Raw genomic sequence first — 15205 nt, 5'->3', positions numbered from 1 at the left:
CCCGCCCCTCCCGCCGCGGGGCGGCCCTGGCCCTGGCTCTGCCCGGGCGGTGCCCGGCGCCTCCTGCTCCCGGCCCAGGCGGGCGGCTGACGCGGCCTCCGGGCGCACGGGCACGGTAAGGGTGCGGCGCCGGCTCCCGCAGCCGCCGCGGCGGGCGGGACGGGCGCTGACAGGCGGCCCTGGGAGGGCGGGGGAGAGGAGGGCAAGGGGGCGGCCGCCCTGCGAGGGGGCCGCGGGGAGCGGGACGGGCCCGTGCAGGGGGAGCCCGACGAGATGTATCGGGCGGCCCCGTGGTGAATAAGCCAGGGGCTGCTCCGTCGGCACCCCCCCCCCCCATCTCCCCCCCGCCGCCAGCCGCACTTTCGGTTTCGCGTGGGGCGCGGGGCTGGGTGCGGTGGAGGGGCCGTTGGGCCGGGGCCTTCCCTCTGTGCCCTTCTGGCCCGACCCCCGGCTCCCTCCGCCCCGCGCGGGGGTCCTCGCCGGGCTGCCGCCCCGCTGGCGGAGGGGGGCGGGCGGTTCCCGGCGGCTGTCAGTGTAAACACGGCCCCAGAGTAGCCGCGGCCTTGCCGGGCCTGGTCCCGCCGCCCCTCCCGGGCTATGCCCGGGAGGTGGCCGGGGCTGCGCGGCGGGGGCAGCGCCTTGTTTACACAGGGCGTCGGGAGAACATGGCAGTCCAGGCGTGCTGGTCACTCGCTGTCATGCGTGCTCGGTCTGCCTGTGCTGGCGGTGGGATAGTCCCGCCGGGCCTGCAGCCGCTCGACCCGGCCTCATCTGCGCACCCTTCCCTCCTCCGAGAAATCATCTGGGTGCCCTGCTCTGCTCACACTCTGGCTAAGTCGCTGGAGTCTGTCGTGGTTTTAATTATGCCTTACCGCGCCTGTAAAATACGGACGTTCACGTTTATCTGTTACCTTTTTGGATATGTTCCCTCGTGTCTCTTGTTCCCCAGTTAAATAATTCATTTATTTCTGCGTATTCCCTCCCTTGTGGCTAGTCACTGTCATGTTCCTTGTGACTTTTCGTTAACCATTTAACTTCTTTAACAAAGACAGACAAACCTGACTGTCAATTTAAAAACAATCCATTTGTGAGGACTCTCTGTCTGCTGAGTTCATCTCTTCTGGTGCTTTGAAATTGTCTGCCTTCCCTGTGCTGATAATTATCTACCTCATAATAATAAAGCCTTTTGGTGCTTTCTGAATAGTGTATATTTGCATCAAACTTGGAGAGCTTCCTAGTTAGTGAAGACAAATAGAATGAAATGCGGTTAAGCACAGGGATATAAGAATCTGAGTATTAGAGAATTCTTGAGGCTCATAAAACAGTGCTCTAACAGTAAAAATTCAAAACCATTTAGATATTTTTGTGGTCTAAATATACCCTGTAGAAATGGTGTGTTTTGTGATAGAACTTTAAATGGGGCAAAAGTGTGAACGGTACTTTGTGAAAGCTTGGAGAGTCTAAGAGTTTTGTATCACTTTGTTAGAAACGTCTGCTATTAAAGTATATTGAGAAACCCTCATCATTTTTTGAGAATGGATGTCGTGAAGCAATCTTTTAGAGATCTGGGTCAGTGATACTGCCTCAAAACTTTACTTCAAGGATCTTAAGAAATTAAAAATAAGCCTACAAATCTGCAAGTAATGAGTTTGATGCAAAATAATCTTCCCTCAGCACCACACACTCCATCTCTAATAGTGGACAGCATCAGTTGCTTTAGGAAAGGTTCTGGGAACAGGATGGCTATTTTATGTGGTACCTTCAGCGACCTACTGTTTCCGTATCTTACGTTTCAGTAATACCTGATTCAGAAGGCCCCTAAACTTCAGACTCTACATGTATCTGTGTTTAGTAATCCTGTAAGTCATTCAGGGACTTTACCTCCTAAAGCTATCTAACTTACTCTCTTGACCTCTAGAATATCCTATGAAAATTATTAACGTAGTTTGCGTGGGCTACTGCCTTTTGTATGTGTGTTGGGGTTTTTTTGTCTTTGGTTTTAGGTTTTTTTTGTTTTTTTAAACCCACATCCTAACCACTTACAGACCATCGGGTTTCTGCTCTTTTATTATGTAAAACGATGAATAATTGCTCCCTACTCAGGCTTGTTGAGAGAGTGCAAATGGATGTTAAGGACCAACAATTGACAGGCTGAACAGAAAAGTGCTGGAACAAAGTAAGGGTACACTTCTGTTGGAGACTTCTATCCGAAGGAAGAGAAGGTTTCAAGGGATCTTTATAGAGAGGGACGGGAAGAGAGCTTGCTAATAGGATGACATACGGGGAAAGTCCAGAAACAACCCACTGAAGCCACAGGTTTTTGCAGGACGTTAATAGTTTTTAAGTAATTATAAGCTTACATGTTTTGGTGCTCAGCAGCTTTAGCGAGTGAAGTTTCAGAGCAAACTTTGGATGCTTGGATTATCAAATTAAATGAATGTCGAAAGAGTTCCTGTACCTTAATTTGATGCAATGTAATTATTTCTGTGCATTCAGCAATAAAATTAAGAGCGTTGTTGTATGGAAATTTTGGAAGTATGATGTGGCCAGGATGACAATTCCTCATTTTTATTTCCTTTTCTATAACTTTTAGTGATTGGTATAATTTATAAGGTACTGTAAATGGTGTGGATTATATTGTTTTTTCCCCCCTAATGCTGTAGATGCAAAAATTTACTTTTTGTGCTCTTTTTGAGCACACTCTCTGATTCTTTAGCTATTTGGCGTTTTTTTTGGTGGGTTTTTTTCCTGTCAGCTTTTGCAATAACTCAGTTTTTCAGTTTTTAGACTTCTTCAGTGTTTCAAAAATTAAAACAAAAATTAATTCACCATTTCTTCTGTGAATGCCAGTGTGAATCAGTTAGCCAGAGCTGTAAAAATTACCTGTGAAGAAGTCTTAAAAAAAAGAACTTTCAGGCAACCTAAAAATGTTTTCCAGTGTGCTCTATAGTTCATATGTATTGCAGTGATAGTGACATTTACTGGTATATTTGAGGTGCTGCCTATGAAAGAGCACCTTTGTACCCCTGGAAACAGTTAATGGGGTTCTAGAGCGACCTTGGCTGATGTATTTCTGTGTAACTAATTTCATTTTCAGGCCATCAAGCCAAAGGAAAGCCTTTTTGGAAAAAAAGTTGTGTGTGATGCTGCTGCTGGCTGCAGCCCTGTTTTTGCGGTTGTGTTTGTGTAGGTATCTGCATAAATCTCTCCTCAGGATTTGGGATGCCAGCTGAATAAAAGAGGGACATTGTTCCAAGAACTGTTACATTTCTTTGGAGTGCTGTGACAGCAGCTGCCTCTGGCCACTGCTGCCCAATGTTCTGCATGTCTGTCTTGTTTTCATGTGTGGGTACGAGCATGTGCATCTTTTCTTCTAGCTTTGGGGGTTTTTTTAAAATGTTTTTAAATTTGAATAAAAGCATACTGAAAGTAATTGCAGGTTTAGAGCCCTAAGTAACTTCACTTTGAGTCTGGCCTAGCAGAGCTAACACTCTGCCATCCTTTCCGTGCTCTTTTTTTCAAAAAAATTACGTTAGAGTGCATAATTCAGGTCATTTAAGTGTCCAATTTCTGTAAATAAACTATTTGGTATTTTGCAGCCTTTATGATAAATGTCCTCTGATGATGTATGCACTGTGATTGGTCTTTTGCAATGATAAACTGAAACTTCTTGCTGTCCAGGCAAAGAATGTGGCTTTAAAATTCAGATTTTTGGTTTTAGTTTTCTTTTTTGAGAGTGGAAGCACATAGACTTATTTTTTGTTTTCCCATGAGAAATGTATAAGAATAATGGATAATGAAGCAAAGCTGTTTTCCCCGTTGTAAGGGATATTCTGAACATTTTGGAACTCCTTTCTCACTGCATTTTCCACAACCAGGAAGAACAGGAGTGCTTGTTAGATCTGTAACAAAATGATTTGGTCGTCTCTTTGGAAGTGTTAGATGCTTCCCTGCCCCCCCCCCCCATGTCATTTTGTATTTAGCTTTGTTCCAAGCACTCTGTCCAGAGAGGAATTAAATTTGCAGAGTGAGGGAGGTTCTTTTGTTCTTTGGCTTTTGTTTGGGTTTTTATTTTTTTTTAGTATTTCTTTTTCTTTCTTTTTTTTTAAAATCTGCCTGTTCTATAATTTGGAACTACTTATACTTAGAACCAGCTTCTATACTAGCTAATGATATCACCGGGGGTAACCTAGTCTCTTACAAACCTGAATCATCTCATACTCTAGGAATCTAATTGTTGTCTTTTTGCCTTTTTGTCTCAGTTAGCCTTGGGAAATGCAGATTCTTGGAACTGATTTCTGAAAGTGGCTAGGCTGACTTTACAGAAGTGAAATTAGTTGTTACTTGCTAGTGAGAGGATGCAGTATTTTTCTGCAATTTGAGGGAGAGGGTTCCCCAAGGATTTACCGCTTAAGGAAAGAGAAAAAGGCAAATGTCTAACTGGTTCATTCAAAAAGACGTGCATCTGCTGGACTCTAACATGGATTGGGATGTGTGGGATGTGTTTGTGGACTTGTTTTAACTTGGGACTTCTAAACCAGACTGAACTTAAACACTTTGAACTTCCCACTTGCTGGCCCGTGGGCCTGTCTTTTTCTCTATCCTGTCAGGTTTTTCATTTGTTCCTCTGTGCTGTTGGTCCAAAGATACTGTTTGTTTAATGAGTGCTAAGATTTAGCATTCCACTCATTCTTATGTATATTTTCTCCTGTAAGGTTCTTACTATGAGTTTCTGATGGAACTGAAAAATTAGGGTTGACATTTATGTTTCTGCATCGTCCCATCTTCACTTCTATAGGTAACTGGTAATTCACATCAAGATAAATCAGCACAAAAGTTATCTAAACTTCTTGTAACCTAGGAGACAGAGAAATAGCAACTTTTTGACATAATCTGATCCGGTACAATTTCAGTTGCCACGGTGTCTACTATTTAGCCACCTGTGTGGGATTATAGTACATAAAATGTGAATATACAGTACATGTGATCAAGTGTGTGATTATTTACTTGTGTTAATATACTGCATGAAAACCAAATTGGCTTTGTGACATGCTTAAGCTAGGATTAATTGCCTAGAAAGCTTCTATTAGAGTTTATTCTTTTTGTGTGTAAGGGTGAAAAATACTAATATCATGTTGTGTTGGGTTTTTGTTGTTTGGTGCAAGGGTGGTTTTTTATGCTTGTTTGTTGTGTTTTTTTTAGTAACTTGCCATCTACTATGTGGCTACTGACTTTTTGTGCACAGTTGGTATGGCAACAGAGGTGATGTCTTTCTGAACATATTTTTATGGTATACTCGAGGACACTTAATTCCTCCAGATGTGAACCTTTTAAAACTATTTTTGCATAGTATTTTTTGTTGACTTTCTTGTTTAGTTGGCATCTGATTGGAGAGATCAATAGTTGTTATTTTTACTATTATACCTAAGCTATTGAGGCTATGAAAATTTCTGTGCAGATAGGAAACCCAGTTACTCTGCATGAATATGAGCTAACTTTTCCCTGTTTATGCAAGATGGATTTAGTTTAAGCTGTTTGCCTGCTATTGAAAAGCAGGCTTATTGAGGTTACTTATTGGAGTATTAATTATAATTCTTTTTCTTCAGTATGTGTTGCAAGGTCCTGTTTTCTTGCAGACCTCAGTGATTGTGCTAGCTTTCTAAATGGATGGATTTTATTAAAAACTTTGGGTTAATTTCTGGCATCTGTTATAAAGCATTGATCTCAGTAAAGTTACTCTCAAGAGTAATTGATAGCAGGTTGGATTCTTATGTCTCACGTGGAATATGTGCTTTCTCTTGTACAGCTAAGAGGCCAAACCTCCCAGTTTGCATCTTGAAGTAGTAAACAGTTCCTTGCAATCCAAGGCTTATGAGCACATATTATTTGTCCCTTCCAAAGGCAGGATATGAGTAATAATATTTATTTAGAATAAATAAATAGCAGTTGTTTAGAAACAAAGCACTGCTGTTAATCTAATTTTAAATAAATTCAAAAAGATGGAGGTTATAGATCTTTGTAAGTTCAGTGAGTCAATAGTATACCCAAATTAAAGCGTTATGATATCAAACTACTTTTTCTTAGACTCAGAAGAATTTCTTCTACAGGGGGAAAAAAGAAGAACTGCTACAACACTTTTCATGTCAAAGAAATCAATACACTAAAAACTAAGTGTGGAATTGTGAGATGGGTATTATATATGCATTAATTACTTTAAAAGGGCAGTATGTTTCAAAGCTTTATGAAAGTAGTTAGGAAACTTTATGAAACTATAGTTTTATGAAGTTACTATGAAAGTAGTAGAACAAAGAAGAAAGTGAAATAAAAAAAGTCTCCTAATTTGAAAGGAAAAAAGTAACTTTAGAAAAGCTGTGGTAACTCAAATGTATGTATGTATTGGAAGACTAGTTGATATTTGAACTCAGTGATGAATTAGTAATTTTAGCCAATGGAAAATATCTAAGGATGTTATTTGTTTGTAAAATTATGTGAAATTTAACAAATTGCAAAGAACCAAACTGAAATTGTATTATCTCAGTATTAAAAGTTAGCATGAAACTTGTAATGTTTGGCAGTATTCAGTGTTAACTTTACCAAGGTCAGCACATTCTGTCATATTTGGTGTGTTCACTGATGCTCTTTTTTGATGTAGAGATGTAGCCCGCAATAGTTTTTGTAAACATTGGAAGGCTTTTGAATATAAACTCTTCAAATAACTTTAATTTGTTTTTCAGCCACCTCTGCCTAGCAACAGAAGCGGATTGTGAATGTAAGCCTTTGAAAACCTCAGGCTATCAGCATTACTATCTTCAGGATAGATAACAGCTCTCAAAGCATCTTGAGGGGATGCACCATGATATCAGCAGTGATTGACACTGGAGGCCTTGCCCTGGAGTTCAACAGCAACGGAATAAAAAAATGAAGAGGTTAGAAAAATAAACAGCATTTATATACTAACCAACTTTTCAGCTTTTATCTTAATTTGAAAGAAAAGTTCACTGTAAGCTTGCTGTAAAAGCAAATGAAAAGTGTGAAGAGAAAGAGAGCTGCCCATTTTTCAAATATCTTTTATTTGAAGATTATATTATCACAGAGAAATGGAAGCAGTAAGTTTTGAAGCCTACAGTACCAGTGTAGACTGGATGTACAAAATAAAATTCTATATTAAGCATCCCTATAAAGATCTCAGATGTGTCTTGAGGTGTAGAACAGGATGAAGAGGACAATATAAGGACCTTTTTCAAAGTTAGCCAATGTGATGTGTTTGCTCATATTTCGCATTCTCATATCAACAAATAACAAAGATGTTGAACTATCGTGTGGCTCATAGTAAATTGTATCTGGCAAGGTTCCATTTGTGCGACACTTGAACAGATTAAATGTGCTGTTACAGACATTTTGATCATTAAATAAGTAGTGATAGGCATATGGGCTTTGAAGCAGCCAGTTCTTTTGTGATAGTGTTCATAAGATACATGTCAGATGTAGGTATGTTGGAGTACATATGCAATGCCTTGATTATATTTCATGGAGCAGATGGAAAAGAAATACATTTTCCAGCTGAATTTCTTAATTAGAAGCTGGCTGTCTTTCAATGTCTTAAAGCAGTCTGATGCTTTAAATTTTAAGTGCCTAAGGCCAGGAAAATATCTTGAGATTCAGGAAGGTCCCTTTGGTGGATGATTAGCGATCTTTTTTTTTCACTTACTTTAGAAGAAAATTTCCTTTTAAAATCTTTCAAACTATCATTATTCCATAAAATATTTAAGAGCATAATAGGAAAATATTGATGTAGAGTTCAACAATGCAGTATTTAGAGAATATGTTTTTATTTTTCTTTTTTTTCCTTTCTATAGGAAAATGAGCCAGTCTGAATTCCCAGCAGTGATTGTCGAGCCAGTTCCTAGTGCCAGACTAGAACAGGGTTACGCTGCTCAGGTCCTGGTTTACGATGACCAGACTTACTTGATGCAAGATGTAGCAGAGGAACAAGAAATTGAGACTGAAACTGTGGAAACAGGTAGACTTACTTTTTTTTTTTTTTATGAGATTTTCTTACTTTTAGAAGTCCATGAGGAATGTGACTTTACCCACAGGATGGAGATCCTGTCCTGGTTCCCATCTTTGCTCTAGACTTAGCTTCAGTGGTGACAGGATTTGGGGGTTGGAAGGTAAAAATATCACCTCAGTTTCAGCATGCTGCATTACAACACCATGTACCCTCGATCAGTAGGTGGATCTTCATGTATGTCTCTGTTACCTGCTTCTGCAGGGGGTTCATTAGACAACTAAACTTGGAGTTTTTAAAACTCGTATGATCCAGGAAGTTGGTTAGAATTTAGTTTCACATTGTGTTTGAGCCAAATAGCTGCAGGGCAGCTGGCAGTAAGGACGATGCAGCTCTATTTACCCTGTCTTCTGACTCTTCTCCCTTCCCATGAGCTCTACCCTGTATCCAGCGTTATTCTGCCTATTTGTTCTAGAAGTGTTTTTTTCCTGATTTAGTTGCAGAAGTGTGTGGCTGGGGGGGATGGAGTTGTGCTGTCCTTTTATGGGCAAATAGCCCAATAGATTGAAATTAACTCAGCTATAAAGTAAAATCTTAGAAAAATTATTTGGATTAGAAGCGACCTTAAAGCTCATCTTGTTCCGACCCCCCTGCCGTGGTGTCCTGGTTTAGGCCCATCCAGGAACAAAGAACTTGCTTGCTCATCCCCCTCCCAACAAGACGGGGAAGAGTAATGTAACTGAGGGCCTTTGGAAATCCTTAAGAACAGGGAAGGCACACTTACCACTTACAGTCCTGGGGAAAAGGGACAAGACCACTCGACTTGGGAAAGATAAGGAAACTTAATTTAATCCACCACCAACCAAAACTATTAACAAACAGAAAACAACACAGAATGGGATGATGATGGAGACTATGACAAGCCCATTAAGATCACCTTCCCTTTCTTCTTCTGGGGCTCAGGCACCTGATGATGAGTGGCACAGGGGAGCAGAAAATGGGGGTCAGTCCTTTCCTGATGGCTCCTGCTGCTTGTCTCACCCTAGGGCAGATGACCTCCTCACTGGTCCTCCCTGCTCTTGCATGGGGTCTCTCACACACTGGGAAGCCCTGCACAGGCCACTCTGACGTGTGTTCATCCCGAGGGCTGCAACTCCTCTCCACCTCCTGTGTGGATCTCTGTGGCCTGCAGGCTCTCCAGTACGGCCTGTGCCATGACCGCTTCCTCACGCAGTCTCCTTCTCATGTGGGCACATTCACCTGGAGCTGCTGATGGGTCTCAGTCCTGCCATTGCCCTCCATGGGTAGCAGGAGGACATCCTATGTTCTTGCCATGGGCTGCAGGGGTGTCTCCATTCTGGCGCTCCTCCTCCTTTCCTCCTTCTCTGACTGTGGGATCTGTGTGGTCACCTCTGTCATATATCACCTGTCCACCTCCTCTTCCTGCTCAGATTTCCCTTCTTAAAGAGTGACTGCAGAGGCACCAGATTGGCCTGACTGGGCTGGAGGTGGGTCCTCCTTAGAGCTGGGGGATATTTTGAAAACTGCTTATGGGGACCAGCACTGCAGCCCTCTCCCCCTGTTGCCAAGCAAAAAGTGGCTCCACACAAACCCATCACACATGGACAGGGACACCTTCCACTAGACCAGGTTACTCCAAGCCCCATCCAACCTGGCTTTGAATACTTCAGGGATGGGGCAGCCACAGCCTCTCTGGGCAATCTGGTCCAGTACCTCACCACTCTTACAGTGGACAACTTCTTCCTAATATTTAAGCTCTGCTTTTTCAATTTGAAGCCAGTACCCCATGTCCTAAAACTACCTGCCCTTGTAAAGAGTCACTCTGGTAACAAATTTAGGAATGAATAAAGTAGAGCTTTCGTGTTAAGGCAGCTGACCTGTCTAGAAATAAGTGTGTATCTTTCAGTACAAGTCTTTCCAAAGAAATTGGGATCTTTGGATCCTGATCAGGAGCTTTGAAACTTTTGAGGAGAACCAAAATTTGTTTATGAACATTCAGCAGAAACAGAAGTTTTGCTCCTGTGGGAGTCTAATTATATCTGACTGTCAGGCTGCTGCCGTGCTGCAGTTCCTGTTGTCCCTTCCACATGCTTTCTTGTGCTGTGTCTCATACTTGCTGAACCTTATTTAGCCATTTCAGTATGCTAATTTTGTAAGAAAAAAATAGCAGAGAAACCTTCAACTGTTCTGTATTTTTGTTGGGTTAATTTTCTGCTGGGTTAGCATGCTGGCATGGCTCAGCCCAGAGCCTGAGGAGTGCTGGGGTAGGAAATACATAGAACTACAACAAAAACAGGACAGGTCATCTTTGATGCTCGATGCTCAACCAGTGATACTACTTGACTGGAACATGAATAGCACATGTTCCTGTCCTTGGGCCGCTTAATTTAGAGTTGGAATTCATTATGTCAGGCAAGCTAAACAAAGCTGAGAGTTATTTAACTTTGCAGCCTAGTTACTATATGTGCATTTCCATCAGATTAGGTAGGTTTCAAATTTCTCCCAAAACAGTGGGTGCAATTGCTCTTATCCATCTGCATCTTCTGTAGCACTGCATTAAAAAATCACATGCATGAACTTCATAAGATGTGCATGAAATAATGTTTCAAATTATGGGAGAGTAAATCCAGTTCCAGTTTTGTATCAAATATGCTAATTACAATGGTAATTTTTACAATGGTAATACAACTTCTAAGGTAAGTGAGAAATGAGGGTCTTAGTCTGAAGAAGCTTGTGTTTTATAAATAAATCTTGTATTTGAAAACCTTGTAAGAGCTCATACTTTGAAGGCTGTTGCATTCAGAAATGTGGGGTTTTTTTAAACACATTTCTTTAAAAAACATTAAATATGCTGTTTCTTGTAAGATTTTGGTAGAACAGTTATTCTAGCATAAAGAACTACTGCAAATGAACTCTGTATATTTTTAAGTATTATTTTTTGGTCACAATAAATTGTTGGAAATGACAATCAAAACCTTGTAGCTCTTCTGCAGGAATCTTTTTTTTTTTTTTCCTTAAGTTAGTGTTCAGAGACATACCTGCTTCCAATTCTTGATATTTGAAAGTACATTCCTAAAATTTATAAGGCAGTTGATACGATAAGTTGGTGAGTTTGTAGTTGCAGTTCTTAAAGGATGTGTCTTAAGTGCAGATATTTATTTCACAATAACATGACCTTAAAAGTGTAGTATAGACATTAAAATAGGTTCAAATATTTAAAACTTTGTTTTAATAGTTTCAATATAAAAATTAAAGGTAGTGTGCACTACAAAGCCCATTTGCAGTAGTGTAGAGGAAAAACTAAAATCTAATGAAGGTTTAAAAAACTATTAGTAAGTATTACTATTTGTGATTCCAAAAGGTTTTTGGGGAGAGAGAGGTAATCTTCCTTTGCACACCTCTTCCCAACCTCCAGCTTTTCATTATTATTTGTGTAGTATGTACACCATTAGTCCCATGCAGTTTTCATATATGATACGAGCAGTGGTTCTTGCACAGAACTTGTATCTAGTGTTGATGAAAGAAGAGCTGGACTCACTGTTGTGAAGGAGGCAGTTGTGTGGGACGTGTTTTGACTGACACATTTTGATACAGTCAAAAGTGTGTCTGAATTCATTGCTCATACAGAAAGATAAAATGGGTGGAAAGAAAGTATAAAGGCCCTAAGAAACTTTCATTTTGGTTGTAGCTATTACTAGCAATGAGTTGCAGGAGTGTGAATATAAATCCATTTTTTAATTGTTATTTTTGTAGTTGAAGGGAGGAAATACTGGACTGAGTGTAGGAAACAATTTGATGTTGGAGGGTAAAAGGTACTGTAGCAAATGTTAATGAGAGAGCAGGCTGAGGCAGGAATAAGTAAACAAGGTGCAATGATGATTATAATTTTATGAAGCACATATCATTAGTATGCTATTGATCCTAATTTAGATAGGTGCAACAGTTGAATTTCCATGCATTTTAGAAGAAAAATACATTGTTGCTAAATTATTCTCAATTGATTCTGCTTTATAAATGTCAGAACTAAATGCTATGAAAAAATGACATTATTTGATGCATGTGTAGTTGCTGCACCAAGAATGAGTAAACTCAATACCTTAGGTAATTCTAGATTCTATAGACAGCGTGGTAAATACTAAAATACTATGTTAAAGATGTCTTGGCATTTTTTGAAATGATACATACCCACAGAACAGAATATATGCCCAGTTGTCTTGTTTCTACTGTTGGCTGCAGGCTGCATTTTCTTTTTTTCTCCTTTCTTGTCCCAGTCCATTGGCAGTTCCAATGACTCCTGATTTACATGCTTTAAAACGTTGCAACATACATACTCCAAGAGCCCTGAGCTAACTTACAGTTAATCTAAAGCTGCATAGCTTAGTAAAATATAGCATTATTCTAGCCTTCAGAGACAGCGATCAGTACCCTTTTGTAATAAATGTAGCAGGGTAGCTGATGTGGTAATATTTCCTTAGGACACTAAACAGATAACTTGTGCTGTGCATTGAATGGTTCTGTTTGTGGTTTGCTATTCTGTGATTGGATTTGAGACGATGGGGACTGAAAGAACTGTTAGTGCTGATCCAAGGACAGAATTGGGACCCATTATGTTGTTTTGTATTTAAAAGGTTCTTGCATTTATGAAACCACAGTAAAAATAAAATATGCTCTATAATAATGATGAATAATAATATTTGTAAACACTAGTGAATTTTTAGTTAATTCCAGTGGAATGTGGGATCTTTGCCTGTCAGACTCCTTCCACATGGTTGTCTACAAATCTATCTTGAGTTTTCTAGGAAAAACAAAATGTAGGAATTTTGATCAGTGGAAGGAATGAATGGCTTTGTAATGATTGAAAGGAAAACTATAAACTTACGATTGACATGGTATTTAAATTTCTTTTCTGATGCATGTGATATTATTGTTAGGACTAGTAGACTATTGTGGACTGAGTTACAGTCTTAAATTTTTGTTTACAGCAACAGTGAAAGTGTTTATATCATAATACATCCTTCTTAAGAGTTTTTTAATAATACCCAAATTTTGTTGACCTCCACTTCCTGAGTAGTTATTGGTCCTTAAAATAATTAGTGCTTCAATTTTAGAATTTATTTAGCACGACCTTTGTAGTTTGTATAACAGCAGAAGCTGCTGTCCTTGAAGAAGCAGTCAGTCTGCAATTAACAAGTTGCTGTAGTTCTGTTTGTCTGTCAGGACACAGAACACATAGTGTGGATGTGTATGTGTGTTAATGGAGTCATCTGATACTTGAATTTACCATATATGCAGTGCTGAAAGCACCACAATCATGATCTGCAGATCTTATACATCGATGATGCCTCGCCTTTTAGTCAAATAAGGCATTAGATGAATAGGTAGGTAGGATAATGCCATTTTGAAAACACCACGTTGTCTGGAACATTGTCATTAATATTGGTTAGTACTTTCTGAACTCCCTATGTACCGATCTTAAACCTGCACCAAGTACTACTTTCTTTTGTGTTACTTCACTTATGATGAGTTTGCAAAGCCAATGTTGTTTGTTGTTTATAGATCTTGTTGAACAATAATTAAGCAAATGTTGCTGTAAGTACAGTAAAGCTCGATCCCTGTGAGAGGTATACCAAAATCATATTACCAATATAGACACTGATTTAATTGATCCAGTGACTCTTAACTTCTCATATAAATAGTATTTTTCTCATTTTTAAAAAAAATAATCATCAGTGTCAAGTACAGGTTTGGGGTTTTTTTCCTCACAACTTTAAAGAGGAAAGAAAACTACTACTTTTTAGAAGCTCAGATATCATTTGACTTGTGAACTGTTACTACATTCTTTAATTTGATGTTCCATCAAAAATCCTCCCTGTGGTGCAAGTTGAAAGTCTGTTTTAATTCTAAAAATGTTATTGCCACAGGGGGGTAGAAGATCTACATGAAAAAAAATGGGGATCTGAAAATAAGCCCCTCCAGGATTACGATCTGATGGGAAAATACTGAGCTACAAAGACAACAATGATGGTATGTTTGTCTATAATCTCTTAAATTTATTTTTTCCACCAGTAAGTTCAGTTGAAACTATCATGTAAATTGTCAGTCGCCCTTAAGGAGGGAGGAGGTTGAGCTAGCAAGAGTTTAGGCTTAATTCTTCCCCTAATTTAAACAAATGCATGAATAAAATATATAGCTTAAGGGAAACATTGTTTTACAGAGGAAATTTCAGGTTTCTGCTTGCACTGTTACCACCCCGGGAACCAGCTTTGTATGTTTATGTCAAGTCTGTAGTTATTACATGTTCTTTCTGCCTCTATGTGTCTTCTCTCATTGTCATGAAAACTGCTTCCTTCTGACTTCTTTTATGTTGACTTGAGCCTGTGAGCTCTTGTTTCTCTTGGATGAGTTTTCATCAGTAGTTAAATACCATATACTAAGAACTCGGATTTGATTAGAATCTCACCTTTGATTATGACACGTGTATGGAAGGGATAAACAAAATAATGCTACCATTCATTCTGTCCCAAGGTTATTTGATTAAACTACCTCTTACAAAAAATGTGTTAACGTCAACATCTGATGTACCTTTTGGTACTGCTGATAGGTCTTACTGATTGAACTTCATTTCCTTACTCGGACAGTTTGAATTTTAAACGTGGAGAGCAGCTTGCTTTAGAAGAACATGCTGAGTTTGGGCATTTGGATAACATTGTTAAGCTCTCAGTTTAAATTGGTATGGCCTTCATCAAAGAGTTAAGATGAAGCCCATTAGGTAAAAGCAACATTAAAATTCAGATGCAATACTTGCTCTACTGCAAGAATAAGATGTCTCTAACATCTCTCTCTTGTGAGTTAAGAAATTATCCTTTGAATGTGAGCTGATTTATTTTTGACACCATACTGCTGCCACATCAGTATGAGTTCTTTGCCAAGAGATCCATTGCATTGTTGATAGTTAAATATTGATGATAGTAGAACAAATTCACCTTCCATTGCATGTGCTGTTGTGAGCTATATTGTTCTGTATTGTTATTGGAGCAGCTATGCCAAGGGCATATACATCTGTTCTCAGTAACATTCTTAATTCAGAAACAAAATTCAACTGCAACTTAAATTTCATGTCATCTTTGCTGGTGTTTCCTTTTCTGAGAAATTAATGAAAAGAGCTGTACAGCTGCT

At 39.5% G+C, this 15205-nt stretch overlaps 1 protein-coding gene across 5 annotated transcripts in view; it reads left to right on the top strand.

Annotated features, from left to right (window-relative positions):
• Window positions 1–5: 5 nt before the first annotated feature.
• Window positions 6–15205, top strand: part of ELF2 (E74 like ETS transcription factor 2) — a 39196-nt gene continuing 23996 nt past the window's right edge. For 2 of the 5 annotated variants that reach the window (XM_061991917.1, XM_061991916.1), the window contains exons 1-3: window positions 6–115; window positions 6735–6926; window positions 7857–8020. In XM_061991917.1, coding sequence (XP_061847901.1) covers window positions 6919–6926; window positions 7857–8020 — 172 coding nt within the window. In that variant the 5' untranslated portion in view covers window positions 6–115; window positions 6735–6918. Of the gene's footprint in view, window positions 116–6734; window positions 6927–7856; window positions 8021–13950; window positions 14054–15205 lie in introns of those variants that run through there. The other 3 variants (XM_061991919.1, XM_061991921.1, XM_061991922.1) reach the window with 3 other exon arrangements.

The sequence above is a fragment of the Colius striatus genome, chromosome 3 (assembly GCF_028858725.1).
Source record: "Colius striatus isolate bColStr4 chromosome 3, bColStr4.1.hap1, whole genome shotgun sequence".
Lineage (NCBI taxonomy): Eukaryota > Metazoa > Chordata > Aves > Coliiformes > Coliidae > Colius > Colius striatus.
This window is presented reverse-complemented; position numbering and strand designations above follow the sequence as displayed.